Source organism: Durio zibethinus, chromosome 4 (assembly GCF_047325235.1).
Source record: "Durio zibethinus cultivar Kanyao isolate XHJ-2024 chromosome 4, ASM4732523v1, whole genome shotgun sequence".
NCBI classification, from domain to species: domain Eukaryota; kingdom Viridiplantae; phylum Streptophyta; class Magnoliopsida; order Malvales; family Malvaceae; genus Durio; species Durio zibethinus.
In genome coordinates, this window is record NC_143165.1 from 35,779,285 (window position 1) to 35,796,299 (window position 17,015).

Sequence of the window (17,015 nt, forward strand, 5' to 3'; positions counted from 1 at the left end):
AGCCGCTCTTACAAGTTATTTTCGTGCCTCAATCCGGGTCGATTTTAGCTGAGTCGGGCTGTGTAAATTTTTTTTTTGAAAAAATTAAAAGTATTAATTTTTTTTAGAATAAAGTTTTCTAAAAAATATTTTTAAGAAAAAATTGAAAGTATCAATTTTTCTTAAAAATAAGTTTTCTAAAAAATATTTTCAAGAAAAAGTTGAAAGTATAAATTTTCTTTAAAAATAATTTTCTAAAAAAAGGTTTTTTTGAAGAAAATTTGAAAGTATCAATTTTCTTCGAAATTAAAGTTTCAGAAAAATATTTTGAAGAAAAGTTGAAAGTATCAATATTTCTTATACAAAAGCAATGAGTTTTTGAAGAGAAAAGGATTTATATCTAAAGCTGAATCATTTTTTTTATTTCTTTTCTTTTTTGTTTCTTGAATTTTTTTTAATGTTAAAAAATCTAACGATAGAGCATTTGTAAGTAAAACAGTAGTTTCCTTGCATACTTTTGAGGTGAGAGAATTTTTTCAATTTTTTGCTAAAAGTATTAGAGTCAATTGAGAATAATTTTCAATAATTAATTACTTGAAAAATTTTTTAAGGCTTATTGGATAACACAAAATTAAGTTGGTACCATCTTTCGATGGGCTTTGTGAGAGTGCTACAACCTTCCTTACACATAACTGTACTTCCAAATTCTGTTCTGGTTAGTAGACTTGAACCTATTCTTTTAGGGATCCTTAGGCTTATGTGTTCTTTAAAAGGATAGATTCCTTAGGTGGTCAATCGCACCTAGATAAAAAAGATTGATGGCGACTCCTAAAGCTAATGTCTAACGATAGATCTCCGGATCTATCCGTTATGACATTGTACAAATATATAAATAATTAAAACAATATTCATGTACCAATTACTATAACAACATATTTTTATTTTAAAAAATAAAAACTTTGAAGTGAAAATTTGGAATAACTTTATTTATATTTATATGTCATTGATTGCCTATTTGATAGTATATTAATGGTAACTAGATTAATGCTATATCTTTACTAAAATAAATTGTTGTGTTTTATGGAATCATTTATAACATTGATAGCAATTATACAAAAAATTTTTGTCTTTAAAAATATTTTAAGAATGAAATAGAAAAATAATGAGTCTAAATTTATTGAAAAATACCATAGAAAAGCTACCTATTAGTTATTTTCTCATGTACATAATATTTTAAATTAAAATATATGATCTAATAATACTAATAATGGTATGAATTTTATAAATTATAATTTTATAATAATTCGTTTAAATGATAAATTTTTTGTATGACTTATACTGCATATATAATTAAGTGTTCATCGAATAATGAAATTATTTCATTTTAATTAAAAAAGAGTTCAAATATTAAAAATATATTCACTATCAATTTTAAAGTCTAAGATTTAAAACTAGTTTACATTCAAAATATATCTTTTGATATTTGTCTAAAATAGATCATATCTTATTAATTTTAAAATTATGATATTTCATTATTTAGCAAACAATAATAACATTGAACCAAAGTTAATTGAAAAAAGTATTCGAATATTTAAAGAACAACATAAAAAACTATTTGATTAGGGTAAGGTATATCTTTAAGTAAAGTTTGTTATTTAAACTCTTAGTATATAATATATTTTAGTAAGTTATGTATATTTAATTGCTTTTTAAGAAATAAGTATTCGATACTAAAAGTAATTTTAATCAATATCCCATATAAATATATAAATAAACATCATTGATTATTACATCGAGATACTAATAGTTTTTTTTATTACTACATATCCCTTTTTAGAATCTGTTTACAAATTAATATTTTTAATTAGTAAAATTCATGTAAGTATGCATTTTTACTGTAAAATAAAATTACAAAATGATTTATATTACATAAATAAGTACATGTTAAAATAAAAGTTAGTGATAAAAAAATTATATATTTACTTTATTTCAAATAACAAAAACTTTATAACAATTTGATTTCAAATCAAAATAATGAATTTAAATTTTCAATGGCAAATATATGAAAAGTATTATTTTGAATGAGTTTGACAATGATCAATTACCTAAAAAATTTATAAAATTGAAAATAAAAATCCACTATTAAAAAAGCTTTAAAAAGCTCTAGAAAGAACACAAAATAAAGAAGAAGAAAAATACAAAATCTGATTTGATTGTGATAATAGGTAATTTTTTATAGTCAAAAAAATTAAAAAAAGAAGAAAAATATAAAAAAAAAGAATGAAGGATGATGCTTAACCCTAAAAAACTTAAAAGAAAACTTCTAAAAAGAATCAAAATAAAAAAGAATCAAAATAAGGAAACATTAAATATTTATTTTTATTGAAATTTTAATTTTTTGTTATATTTATGTTTTTAAACTTAAATTTATATTTTTAATTTAATTTAGTATAATAATAATTATTTTAATTTTATTATTATAAAATATCAAAATTATTATATTATATTATAATTATAATTTGGTTAACACCCACGTGCATAGCACGTGGAATAAAAGTAGTATATATAATAAGAGAAAAATGAAATATAGACAAGTATACTTTAAAAAAAAAAAGAATTCTACTAGCTACAAGGAGAAAAGATGAAAAATATTATAAAAAAAAAAAATACAAAAGATACAAGATAAAAAAGGAAAATTGTTTCTTTCCTTGTTTGGTCGATTTTATAAAATTGAGAAACAATTGATAGCCACTTGTATTAATTTACCATTGATAGAGAAGATATAATTATAAGATTATAAAGATAATTATAGTAAGCCTAGTTAGAACTAGTTTATAGATAACTATAAAGATAATTATGTTATAAAGATAATACATGCAAATGATATTTCTTAATTTTTTTATTTGAAATCATCAAGATTCAAATTTAGATCTATATTTATTAATTAATTACTATTCATAAAAAAGTTAATTTCAGTGATCCTCTTTATTTCATTACTTAATAGACATATAGCTACAAAGAAAAAGCGTGTGAGCAAAAATACAAATGAAAATAACAAAAAAAAAACATACTGAAATTTGAAAGATTGGTCTATTCAAGTTTAACCCTTGTGAGGGGACTCAGTGATGGAGTGTAAGATCTTCATTTTTCTTCTCTGGATTGGTCCAATTTGGAAGGTGGTTTGAAAATCCATCGCCATCCCTTGAAACTCTTTCTGCTCTTTCTGATTCCTCTTTCATCCACTGTCATCCGACAGGAATCTCCATTCAAGAAGGCCCCTTCGCCGAGCTGGACATTTTTAATGGAACTACCGGGTTTATATGGCATAAATTCATCACTTTCCCTCATGCTGCCAAAAGCAGACAAAACACCCTTCTTCACAGCTGGATTATCCCCTTTAGACTCTGCTTGAAGATCAAATTTTAAGTCTATGAAGCCTGAATCATCCCCACCTGTAAAATAACTCTCTTTCAGAGTAAACACCCGCCTGTTTGCACCATTAAAACCACCATCAACATCCATGAGACCACAACCAGCAGCAGCTTTTCTCATAGCTTTAATATCTGCAATATCAGACTCTAGAAAAGTACTGTCTCTTCTTTCACAATCAAAACCACTTTTCCTTTCAGGATCAAAAACCCAACCACCGTTGACACCAGAACTCCTAGCAGCTGAAATTGAGCTCCTAGCACCTGAGAAGTTCATCAAGTCACTTCCATCTTCTGATCCAAAAAACCCACCACCCCTGAAACTACAAAGAGACCTTGACCTTGACACTCCCATGTAGTCAACAACCCACAAATCACTTTTCTCATCAACCCCACCAACACTCTTACCACAATTAGCATCTTTGTCTCTCTTCTTCCTAAACAACCTTCCAATTCTCCAAAATCCATTCTTTTTCTTGATCTCAACACAGTTACTATTGCTTCTCTTGAGCAAGAAAACTTCTTCTGATTTATTTCCACTGCTACTGTTTCTAGGCTTGGAATTTGGATTTGGAACTTGATCCTTGTTTTCATTCTCTATCAAGAATGAGACACGACCAACGCTGCCGACCTCACCAGTGCATGAAGTTCGAGGGTTGGAGGAGATTTCAGAGCATGAGCAAGATGAGAGACGTTGTTCACCACAGTCTGAGCAAACCAAGTTGATCAAACGATCCCTGAGACAATACGCACATACACCAACTGAAGATGATTGTGGATGTTTCTTACAATATGGGACGTCTGATGAAGTGCTATAGTCTTCGAAAAAATCAATATTGTTGCATACTTCCACCGCTTTGCCTCTCTCTTTCATGGCTTCTCTTCATTATGTACTAAAATGGAACTCCAAACTTGGAAAGATTGGCTTATCAGGAGACAGAAAACACATAAATCGAAAAAGGGTATACAGATCGAATGCTTGCTCTAACAGGCATACATATATCGAAGCTGATCAAGCAAGCAAAGGATCAAAATTTGGGGAGGAAAAGTGGAAATCGAAGAGAGAATATAGCAGAGTTAGAAAAGCTAAAGACTCTCAAGATTCTCAAGAATGCAAGGTACCTTGACGCTTTAAGGTAGGTTGATGAATAGTAAAAAGCATGGAGGAGGCGTTACCTTTACGTTTTTTCTTTGGACAAAGAAAAAACAGTGATGTAAGAAGCACTATTTCCTACATGTATGATTGTGTAGGGAATGCAACAGCAAATTGAGTAAAGTTACACAAACTCTGAAACAATCCAAGTTTACATCTTCTTACTAGACCAAAGCTCAAGCTCCCTTTCCCAATTAATTCTGAAACTCCATGCACACTCTCTTCGCCTATGTTATTAGGATTTGGGAGTGAGTGTCGAATATATATATATATATATATATATATAAGTATGTATTTCGATACAGATATATTTATATTTTTCGAATTTGAAAATGACCATCAAATATATATGAGCATGTCTTTGACATGGGTATGCTTAATTTTTTTTAATTTAAGTTTTTCATATATTTGAAGAGTCGAATCTCCGCATTCATAGCTATCACGTGTGTGTATAAATATGAAACTCAAATAATTCAAGAAAAATAAAAATTTAAAGCAGCATAACTCTCCAATGTTGCTCACAGTTAGGGGTGTAAATAATACATTAGTATTCGTAAATTATTCGGGTTCGATTCGAAAAAAACTCGAATTTGATTTGATTATTATCGAGTCGAACTCAAGTTCGAGTAGCTTGACTTATCGATCGAGCCAAATTCGAGTATTTTATATCCGATTCGAGTAGTTCGCGTATATTTTTATTATTTTAATTAATAAAATATTTCGAATTCGAGTTCGAATTCGATGATGAATAATCAAACTCTTATCGAGTGTATGAATCAAACTTATTTTTACATATTAATCGAGCTTAATCTAACGAGCTTGAGTAGCTCGAATTCGATCACGAATCGAGTTCGAGCTTGAAAAATAAAATTCGATCTAGCTCGAGTCGAATATCAAACTCCGAATTATGATTCAAACTCGAGCTTGAACTTCTCACTATTCGACTCGACTCGATCCGATTACACCCTTACCTCACCATCATGTGATATACATGCACTAGAGATTCTTTTCTGTCTATAGAGTCCCGTTTTCAAAAGTCTTTTGAAACATATATATATAAGGTCCCATTCCATCAATCTGTCATGTGTTTTGTCAACTTTTTTCCCGGATTTTCTTTACATTTCATTCTTGAGTATTGACTTTTTTCCCATGCCAAATCAAAATGCTAAGTGATTGACACAAACTCTCTTCTCAATTAGAATTGTTATTTCTTCATTTCTTCTATTATTGGATTGATGAAAGTTACTTATCAGGAAAAAATAAAGCCATAAAGAACTAGTTAAGAATGCATTTATATATCAATTTGGTCCACTTTCTTTTGCTATTGTCGCCATGGTTCTTTTCATATATATAGATCTTGAGCACGTGTTCCACCAGCAGATCCATTTCATGGCCCCCATACATGGACGATTGGAGGCCAAACTTCTTTTGGCATTTTATTCCTACAATTTTCTGTTGGAAATCAACTGTATTGATAGGCTAGGCTACATGGGTAATCTTTGTGATGAGAAGTATGAAACAATTTAAGACATGCCCCATGCAACCAAAACCTCAAAAATATAGAAACTAGGATTTATGTTTTGTCACATTTCATCAACAACAGCTTCCCATTCAATCTTTTCACTGCCAAATAATTTAACTCGAACTAACGAGCCAGAAATTAACCCTAAACCATTTTATTCTTATTTAGTAAGAGCAAGGCAATTTTAAACTTTCATCATATATAAGAGATTGAGCTGCTTCTTTTTTACCTTAACTTTTTGTCATTATAAAAAAGCCATAATTTGGAAATAAAAAAAATTACAACATTGAGATTTGAATTTTAGATATGTTGAATTTCTTAACTTTAATGAGCTTTTTATTGTGCATAACAGGCTTGCGTATGCATACAAAAAGATTAGCCGAAAAAGAAAAATTGGCCACAAAAGTTTGTAAAAGAAATACTAAAAGAAATAAAGCTTGTTATAGCTACAAGCTTAACAAGCTTGGCCATGGTGAGACATAATGGGGAGGCGGCATGCTCAACGCATGCCAGATCCACAGACATCATTGAGGCAAATAAATAATAATTGTTTCAAGTAATATTGTCTGGTCTAACTTATTTTTCTGTAGTTAGAAATGGTGATAATCATGATGTCCCATCGTTCTTTGTTCACTAAAAATTTTGTAATCTTGTACTTGATGAATTCTATAAGGGTTTTGGAATTGTAAAGTTAAAAAAGTTTTTTTGGCCCATGTAAGACATTGAAATGCCCCATAATCTTTACTAATTATGAACATTTTCCAAACATTACATCTACTATCTAACATGCTTAGGGACCCATCAACCCCAAATGCAAAAAAAAAAGAAAAAAAAAAGAACCCTTTTAGGGCTCTTTCATCAATTCAAATATTTCTAAGAAATTCATGGTTTTCTTTTCTGAATTTGAAATTTAGGGGATAAAAAATGAATGATGATTCTTGTCATGTGGTCAATCTATATACCTTTTCCTTTTATCATGCCTACCTTTGTCTTGGTGGAAGCCAGCCTGCCTTAAAGACATACACCAAATTGGATGTTTGCATGAAAATGATAGTAGAAGCTTTTTAAATATATTTGTTCATAAATCGTATTATCTTTTAATTCTCAAATTGAACCCGATTTGCAAGAATCTTAAATATGAATTTTGAAATACAAATTCGATTAAGTTTGAAATAACATGAGTAATACTATTTTATTATATAAAAAATTAATTAACATGAATAATATTTTTTTATTAAAATTTTTAATTTTTTATTACTAATATATGATATAAATAATCAAAATTTTATATATTTTAATATCTCTCAATAGACTCAATTCTCATTTTTGCTGTCCACATATTTCAACTTTTGCTGTTATCTTTTTTGGTACAAAACAATGTTATTGTTAAGCACCTTGTTAAATCATGAAAGCCATAGTTGGTTAATGATTTGGGCTCCATTTGTCCATCTCTGCAACCACAAAATTGTGTGTTTCCATTGAAACTTGAAAGTCAAATCAAATTAGTAATTTTGACAACAACTTCACATATTATATATTCTTTAAAACAATTTTATCACTATTTTCATACATTTAATGAGTCATCCTTATGATAAAAACTTAAGATTTTATTTTGTGATGACATGACATGATATTTTCCCATAAAATAAATAAAATTTAGAAATCAATGAAATTGATTTATTATGATATGAAGTTATTAATAAAATTTATTTATTTTTTAATAATTATGAGGTTTAATGATAGAATATTAAAATTTTAATTTTAATAATTAAAAAAATCCGATAAATATGTCAAAATGGACCAAAATAGAGATTGAATAAGTAATAAAATTAAGCCTTAAAATCCTAATCCAAAATTTATATATTATTATTTCCTTTTCCATTAAATATTTTTGGTCATGTTACAACTTAGAAAATATTTCTGCTAAAACACGCTTTTTGAAAAATATGTCAAAATGAACCAGATATTGAATTCTAAGTAATAAAATCAAGCCCTAAAATCCTAATCCAAACTTTATTATAATTATTTCCTTTTCATTAAATATTTTTTGTCATAGTCAACAAAGAAAATATTTCTGCTAAAACAACCCTTTTTGAAATTTCCCCAATTCAAATTTGTCGACTCTTCTCCGCCACTCTTTATTCTACTGCGATCTCCACCGTGCACCTTTAGCTTATCCATTCTCGTCGAAACCGACGTAACAAGTCTCGTAAACCCACCAATTGATGGCAGCAGACCACCACTATAAACTCTTTGGAATTTGCTTAGGCTTTATGAGATTGGGAATTTGGTTTTTGAAGTTTTTGAAATTCTTTTTTTGCAAATTAATCTCTCCCTTTATGTTTGCTTCAAACAGGTATACACTAACCTTTCTCTTTGTTTTTTTTTTTTTTCTTTCCTTGTTCTGTTTTTCTAGCTTCTTTTAAGTCCCAGAAAGCAGGGCTGCTCTAATTTTCATTTTCTGATAATTTTTTCCCTTATTTTTTTTAATTCAAAATCCATTTTTTTGGTGATATATAGTTACCCATCTCTTTATACTCTTTTTTTTTTTTTTTATGATTTCCTAAAGTTTCAGCTAGTGAAAAAATGAAATCTTTATGCAGTCCCTGTATCCAAAATTACAACTATTGGTTCAAAAGTAAACCTTTTGAGTGAAAATTCAACATGGGGATTTCTTTAAATTTATCTCATTGAGGTTTTCAACCTTTTTCTCTTAATTTCCATGTTGGGTTTTCTTGTTTTTTTGTTTTGAGACATTTTCATCAATACCCAATTGCTTGCTTGAATTACTGAAATCACATAAGTTTTCTGTTCAGTTTTAGCAGGTCTCAGAAACTTTATGACAAGGAAGAATGGGGTATATAGGGGCACATGGTGTAGCAACTTTGCGTAGATACAAATACAGTGGTGCGGATAACTCTTACCTTGCTAAATATGTATTGCAACCCTTGTGGGGCCGCTTTGTCAACTTCTTCCCTCTTTGGATGCCGTAAGTTCTTCACTTTTTCATGCTTTGAATATCCATAGTTTTATTTGATGCTTGCTTTTGTCAGCTTTTTGCGTCCGTTATTTGTTTTAAAGAAGTCTTTCTATTTATACATTTATGAATGTTACTATTTCAAACTTTTATACGCAGTTGGATTGTGCTATTTGATATAGTGCTAAGCTTAGAGGAAGGAAATGAAATTATATTTGTTCAAAGTTTAAGTTTTAATCACTACATCATGCTTCAATTGAACTTTAAGTATTTGCCCTTATAAGTGATATTTGCTGGCACTAATGTATTTATGTTTGTATATGTGTATGACTCCGGCTTGGCATTTTCTCCAGACCAAACATGGTATGTAATGCTTACTACTCTAAATTGTGATTTTCATTGTACATACAAGCTTGCACATACACATACATGCACCCACGGAGTGCATATGCATGTATTACCTGTCTTGTTTGATTACTAATTTGTTATTCTTTTGTTTCTTAAGATAACGCTTACAGGATTTATGTTCCTGGTTACATCTGCCATGCTTGCCTATGTGAGTCTGAAACTCTGTCTTTCTTCAATGTTATATTTATTTTGATTTTTTGAATCCTAAAGTCAAACTTATTTTGACTCAAGATGTTATCAATTTTCTGGAAATTTTGGTATTATACTGATGATCTGCAAATTCTATTCCAATAACAAAAAACAATAAACCAAGTCTTATATCCCATAACTCTGGAGTTGACTGATCTGCAAATTCTATTCCATGAATTTTTTTTTTTTTTGTATTACTGTTTCAGATTTATTCACCACACTTGGATTCACCCCCACCAAGATGGGTTCATTTTGCGCATGGGTTACTTCTATTTTTATATCAGGTTTACACCTCCTCCTTGCCGGCAATGTATTCAAACTTCTATCTTCTTCTTATTCCCTTGGTGTGTTCAGGAAGGGGGATTAGTGTGTGAATGTTTTACTTTTTTATATTCAGTATGGCTTCTTTTTTTTGACATATTAGTAATTACCTGCTAGACTTTTGATGCTATCGATGGGAAGCAAGCCAGACGAACAAACTCCTCTAGTCCACTTGGAGAACTTTTTGACCATGGTAATTTCAATTTATCATATCTTTTCTCCATCCTTTGCTACTTAAATTTAAAACAACTTCTGATGGAATAATTATGTTTTGGTGGTCCTGAAATATTACAGGTTGTGACGCGCTTGCATGTGCGGTATGTGTTTAACTTGTTGCATTACATAACAATGGCTAATAAAATTCCTCCATTATACAAGATTGATTCTTTTTACAGCTTGTAATCATGGCTTATGGGAGCACTTCCATGTGTGGAAGGGATGCTTTCTGGTTTTGGGTAATTGCAGCTGTTGCTTTTTATGGAGCTACATGGGAACAGTAAGTAATAAAAAATGTGCTTTGTTTTTGTCTTTTGTTTCCCTAGTAAGAAACCAGGCCATACATTATGCAATTCTTCAATTACTTGGATTATTCTATTAAGGCCTCATAAATTTTGTTTTCAATTGCTCTTTGTCTAGCTACCTTCACCACTTTTTGTTAGGTAATTGGGTCAAGAAAATTTTGCGATAACATCTTGATATGTATTCGAGGTTTTTGATTGTACCGTTTGATATGTTTTTCTCTTGCATGTCTCCATTATTGCTATGTAAAATTTTAGAAGGGCCTTTTAGTTTCTAAAGTGGTTTTTGTAGCATTCAGTTGAAGGTTCTTTGCAAAGCTAATACTTTTGTTGTTTTCCATTTTTTTCTTGCAGCTATTTCACCAATACACTTATCCTTCCTGTAATTAATGGGGCAACCGACGGTGTTGCCCTGATATATACAAGCCACATTTTTACAGCAGTTGTTGGTATGTTTCCTCATTTGATGTGTTATTTGTGCATTTGACAACCTGTACTGTGAAACCTATCTTTTACTTGACTGTCACTTTTATTGCATATCTTTCTTCTCTGTTCTTTTTTTATCACTTTTTTGATTGCATTATCTTTTTTCCCCCTTTTCCCCTCAAGGTGCCCGGTGGTGGGCTCAGCAATTTGGGAAGTCCATTCCCATGTTCAGTTGGGTACCTTTTCTTAATGGTAAGTTTTTAATTATGTGATAATTTCATTTTTCTGCAATTGAACACTTATCAGCTAATGCCTTAATAGTTGACACTGCAAACACCCCCCCCCCCAAAAAAAAAAAAAAAAAAAACACATGCACACAAAAAGAAAAAAAGAAACAGTAGATGGACAATACATGATGGCAAGATGACAATTTATGTTTGGGAAAAATGCAAATGGAGAACTCATGCTGGTTATATTAATAGAATTGATGAAGGGTAAATCAGTGCAGATGGAAATGATTGCGATAAAACAAATTCAAAAGATTAATAAACCTGATCATTGTGGTAGTATTGAGCTGCCAAAGACAAATTTATGATGGATTCACTAGATTTTGTCATGAGATTGCTTCTCATTTGACTTCCTCAATATGTGATTGCCACCGTATGCTATGTTTGTTCTTCTTTCAATACCTCATCTTTTTGTGCCCCTGTTTTATCAGTTTCCCTATTCTACAATCTTGTGCTATTATTTTTCTTTGTCTTTTGCCGTTCGATGTATCTGGTATTTCCAAATATCTGTCTCTAGGTTGTCCAAATCTAGTTGTAAATGGTGGAATGCATTTTTAAATCATTAGCTGCTAATGGCATTATCTGTATAGGGATCTGATATTTGATTAGTTATTTTTTATCATTCTTTTGTCTTAAGAAATGTAAGTCAAGCTCAGGAAATTGTTCTTTCTTTCTTTATTATTATTATTATTATTATTATTATTATTATTATTATTATTATTATTTATGTTGTCCTTGAATTTTGGATCTCATTGGCTTGTTTGCTTTTGCCATTCTTTTCTTTAACTATTGTTATTGCTTATTTACCTTTTCTTCCTTTTTTTTGGCTTTAGAAATCCCAACATACAGAGCTGCGCTGTATTTAATGACATCATTAGGTGTTCTACCTACCGTCACTTTCAAGTAAGGGGTTATATGCATGCTAAATGGTTAAAATTTAGTTCAGGCTTTCCCGGCTGAAGCTTCTCATACTTTCTTTGGGCATTCTTATAGCCTTACACTAGAGCTGTGGATCACTAGGCTCATTTGCTTTGACCCTTCACAAAACTGTCTGCTTTTCTTTAGCCAGTTTTAGTCAGCTGGAGCTTCTCATGCTTTCATTTTGGCATTCTTGTAGCCTTACACTAGAGCTGTGGATTATTAGGCTGAGCTACATGATCTATTTGCATTGTCATCATTGATGATTTTTTTATGCCAACTCAGCCTTGAACATTCAAATATTTGATGACTGCCAAGAGATTTTAGCTTCCCAGGCCCATGTGAAATGCAGAGGCCAAGGTTTCTATGCATAAACCATCTGGTGTCAGTCTAGAGTTCTTTATTTTGTTGATCCTGCTGCTTTTTGGTTAATGTGAGCATTAGCTTCTCTTATGCGCTTGTATGGTTTCTTTTGCAGTATAAGCAGTGTCCTTAAGGTCATTCAGGCAAGAAAAGGAAGCATGCTACTTGCATTAGCAATGGTAATTCTGTAACTTTTTATGTGTTTCTTTCTTCCTTCCTTGTATGCTTAATTGCTTAATAGATGTTTTCTGTTCTTTATTGTCAGCTTTACCCTTTTGTACTACTTGTGGGAGGAGTGCTTGTTTGGTAAATTGAATCTGTCCTTCTTTCTTTTTAAATTGTTGGCTTTTTTGTGCATATTGGCCTTACATCGACTTTATTACTTTTTTTACTGTGAAGGGATTATCTGTCGCCCTCCGATATTATAGGAAATTACACACATTTAGTTATACTGGGAACTGGGCTTGCATTTGGGTTCCTTGTGGTAAGGTTTTCTTGTTTATTGGATTCTTCTAATACTTCTGAAGTCCTAGATTGTTACAAAAATAAAAGCTAGTTGATATCCAGTAGTTTAAATTTCTTTAGTGCGTCATACGACCTCTTTGTGACTGTTGTCAGTATCTGTAAGTGAAACTGGTTACTCTGATTCTAATATGTTCGCAACACTATCTTGTAGATAATTTTGCTTTTGTTAAAAACTGAAGACTATTCCTTGCTTGCTTGTATGCCAGTGGTTTGGATATTTAAAAATGAATCAATGCTATTTATTTTACCTTTCATTCAAGAGTGAATACTTTGTAACCTTCTAACTTTACATGATTTTAATATGGGATGCTGTTGAATCCTAGGAAAATTCTTTCTATTTCCTTATTTCTTCTCTCTGTTTCTCTCTCTCTCTCTCTCTCTTCACTCACTCACTCATCTTTTCTTTAATAATTTCTATTTATTAAACCTAAGCAAGTCCTTGATTTTTTTTTATATGATTTAGTCTTTACTGTTTCATTGTGTTCATCACCTCAAAGTGCATTGATGATTTTCTTTGTCTAGCACACCTCTACAAGCTTTTGCACACCGAATGAAAATTTTCATTCGTTTATTTTTTAACCTTTTTTCTGCTCCAACAACCTTGTTGATGAGGGGTTTTATTATTAACGCTGGTGCCCATCTTGGGCTTTACTCCCTGTTGCTCCCTTTATAAACTTTGAATGGTTTCAGATCTTTCTTTCAGTGAGCAAGTATTCATGAAGGTGTTTTTAAGTGTTATGTATATGACGTTTGTGTGTATCTTTTAATCCATCTTGCTTCCTATTTATTGTTTTCTTTATTTATTTTTCCACCTCCTATACATATATTTTCTTCTAAATAGAGCGCAGCTAAGGTAGGAAGACAAATTCGTATTAACGTGGTTACTAACAGAAAATTGTTTTGACAGGGACGGATGATTTTGGCTCATTTGTGTGATGAACACAAGGGATTGAAAACTAACATGTGCATGGTATGTAGAATTCTTATGTGAATCAGCTTAGGCTTGGCTTCTGAAATATTTAATCAAGCTCAATCTGATTCGACAGCTTTGTCAAGGTCAGCTTGAGCTTGAATGATCTTGATGATAGATTAAACTCAACTGAGTTTGAAAAAATTTACTTGTTCTTAAATAAGGATCCTACTAAATTTTTATGTTAGAATATATATATTTAAACTAAATAATTTATTAAATAATATGTACTCTATTAAACTTGCATCGAGCTAGCTTGTCACTTTTGCTCTTACACCCTCCTTTACCTCTTTTGGAGTTAAATAAACTAGTGCCGTAGAATTTTATCCCTTCAAAAATTACTGCTTTACATTTTATTCTGATTCCATGCATAAGGTTTTTGTGTTTGTTCTTAGTTATATGTTATTTTACTTACAGGAGCAGTGATTCTTGTCTTAAAAGGGAAAAGAATGTTTCTTTTTTTGATCTGTAACTACTTTTTGATGGAATTGTTTACATGGTTACAAAATGGTTAACTGTTCCATTCTTTATATGTTTTATTTGCAGTCACTCTTGTATCTTCCACTGGCAATTGCAAATGCTCTTACAGCTAGACTGAATGATGGGTATGTGTGTTAGTTTTTGATTTCTGACCTGATACATCGCCATACCATTTTAGCTATTGTTTCTCAGGGACATGAATACTAATAGTTGTTTTTCCCTCTTTTTCTCCAGTGTTCCTTTAGTTGATGACTTCTGGGTTCTTCTTGGTTACTGTGTATTTACAGGTATGACTGCTGCCTTATTTAGTTATTTTAGTTAAGGAGTGTACAACTATGGTATTCTAGGCAACTTTGTTCCAACATCTATTGAATCAATTTAACTTTGAACTAATTCTGTAGTTGAGTAGGGGTGTAAATGAACCAAACATGAGCAAATTTTGCTATGATTGTGACCTGTTCGTTTAATTAACTAATCTTGAAATGTTGTTCGTGATCATTTGTTAAATTTAATAAATGAACAAAAACAGAACATGTTCATGAACTATTTGTCGAACAAACTGTTCGTTTATACCCTTATAGTTGAGAATGAGATCTTTTTATTTTTTAAATGTTAATTTTTATTAGAAGTTAACATCTTTATCTCTCTGTCAGTTCATTGCATAGCGCAATCATTTTACTTGTATGCTGTTATATTTCGCCTGATAGTTCTCATTTTGTCAAACAGCATCACTCTACTTACACTTTGCCATATCAGTCATTCATGAAATTACGACAGCTTTGGGGATTTATTGCTTCAGGTGAGGAAGTTGTATTACCCCCTGATCCCTTCATTTCTTTGCTTTAATGTGTTTTGGTCCAATTCTTCAAAGATTCAGTACTATGACTGCAATAATATGTAAGTGTGGTCAAGACATGGGAGCTACTTAGGTTGATTAACTCCATTAACGGGTTTGGTTAAGGTTGTATGAAGTGATATTTGGTTCTGTAGGCAAGTTTCCAGGACCAGGTCCATTTATTCTCTAGTTATTGCTCTTCGGGTTACGTTTTCTAGACCATCGTTTCTAATCATTATCCCTTGCTTAAACTGACAGGGTAACAAGGAAAGAGGCTTGAACATTGGTGATGGTTATCCAAAGTTTGTTGTTTCCTCATTCCTAACCGCCATTGCTGAGCTTGAGATTGCTATAAACTTGGTTTTTAACATACCTTTTGTTTCCCTTGGAAGGTTGAAGCATTGCCGTAATGGTTCAGTATTTGGCAAATTCTTTTTTTGATAAGCATTGATGAACATTGCAGCTTATCAACATTGTTATAAATGTTTTCCAGAGTTTGAGAATAGATTTCCATCTATCTAGAATCAAAGTTTTTAAGCATATACTGAAAAAAAAAAAAAAAAAAACCTCGTTTATTTAAAGAGTTAGTGTTTGATACATTATTAATGTAAAATTTTAATTACATAAGCAGATATCTCATTTTTTTAATTAATTAAATAATAATATATTTAAATTAAATTAAAATTAAAAATTTTTTTATTTTAAATAAAATTTTTAAATATTAAAATATTATGTTAAAAATTTTAACTTATTAAATAAAATAATTTATTTTATATTTAAATTTTTTGTATTTTAATTAAAATTTAATTAATTTAATTTTTAAATTAAATTAATCAAAAATAAAAATTCTTTTAAAATCTTTTTTATTCCCATTAGAATCATAAAAATTCTGTCATTTTAGGCACCCTTATCAGTGCAAGTGCAAATTGGCAAAGCAGACAAGCAAGAATGTGTGACGTGCGTGGAGAACAAAGCTCTTTCCAAAATGCAGTAATAAATTAAGGGAAAAGATGCCAACAAGAGAAAAGAAGCAGAGAAAGAAAATTACAAGACGCAAAGTCACGTACGTGTCAGAAGAATGGGCCAACAGGAATCTTGTCATCATTATCGTAAAGACAAAAGCAATCAACACTAGTTCACTCGAGTGATTTAAGGATTTATATTTTTTTTAAAATAAAATTTTGAATCTGAATTTAATAAATAATAAAAATAAATGTTAAAAGAATTTATTTTTTTATAAAATTCGATCGATTTAATTTTAAATTAATTAAAATTTAAAATAATGATCAGACATAAAACAATCTCCAACCGTTTCGGACACGAATCAATCTTTTTCAATTTTTTATTTTTCCAAATTTTCTTAAACTCTGCAACCGCGAATAAATGAGGTGCCCCAATCTAAACTAAAGTCAAACTTTCTCAATTTAGGAATAATGGAAAAAATTTTGGCGGTTCTTTCGGCACGTAAAATGTCTGAAATATCCTCCCGCTCTTTTAGAAATTTGCTCCACAAATTTGGATGGCCAGCTTGCGTAAATATGCGTGAACCGTTCATATTCCCCGCGAATCCCGCTGTCCGCGACCAGGTTCGTTTAACAACTTGCCCAGGGGCAGATTAGTCTAATAAAAGTAAACCAAAAAAATACAAAAGCACGGGAGAGCTCCGGGTAACGGGAAGTGGCAAGATCGTAATTTTTTCGTCAATCAGGGGCATCC

At 30.7% G+C, this 17,015-nt stretch overlaps 1 protein-coding gene and 1 pseudogene across 1 annotated transcript; one reads left to right on the top strand and one right to left on the bottom strand.

The window, feature by feature from the left end:
- Positions 1–2,937: 2,937 nt before the first annotated feature.
- LOC111288143 (uncharacterized) lies at positions 2,938–4,778 on the bottom strand (annotated as a pseudogene).
- Positions 4,779–8,298: 3,520 nt separating this feature from the next.
- LOC111288368 (choline/ethanolaminephosphotransferase 1-like) lies at positions 8,299–15,839 on the top strand. Its single transcript, XM_022879246.2, has 19 exons — positions 8,299–8,438; positions 8,899–9,071; positions 9,413–9,422; positions 9,565–9,615; positions 9,863–9,940; positions 10,095–10,170; positions 10,272–10,294; positions 10,373–10,473; positions 10,850–10,944; positions 11,105–11,173; positions 12,042–12,111; positions 12,605–12,668; positions 12,755–12,795; positions 12,889–12,973; positions 13,922–13,984; positions 14,531–14,589; positions 14,699–14,751; positions 15,191–15,263; positions 15,558–15,839. Exons 2-19 carry the CDS (start codon positions 8,935–8,937, stop codon positions 15,577–15,579), a joined length of 1,170 nt encoding a protein of 389 aa, XP_022734981.2. The 5' UTR covers positions 8,299–8,438; positions 8,899–8,934; the 3' UTR covers positions 15,580–15,839.
- The last annotated feature ends 1,176 nt before the right edge of the window (positions 15,840–17,015 follow it).

Excerpts from the sequence above, each read along its gene's own strand:
- LOC111288368 (XM_022879246.2), top strand. The coding sequence starts at position 8,935 with ATGGGGTATATAGGGGCACATGGTGTAGCAACTTTGCGTAGATACAAA. Across the intron at positions 11,174-12,041 it reads TTGGGTACCTTTTCTTAATG|AAATCCCAACATACAGAGCT; the intron begins GTAAGTTTTTAA and ends TTTTGGCTTTAG. Across the intron at positions 12,112-12,604 it reads CTACCTACCGTCACTTTCAA|TATAAGCAGTGTCCTTAAGG; the intron begins GTAAGGGGTTAT and ends TTTCTTTTGCAG.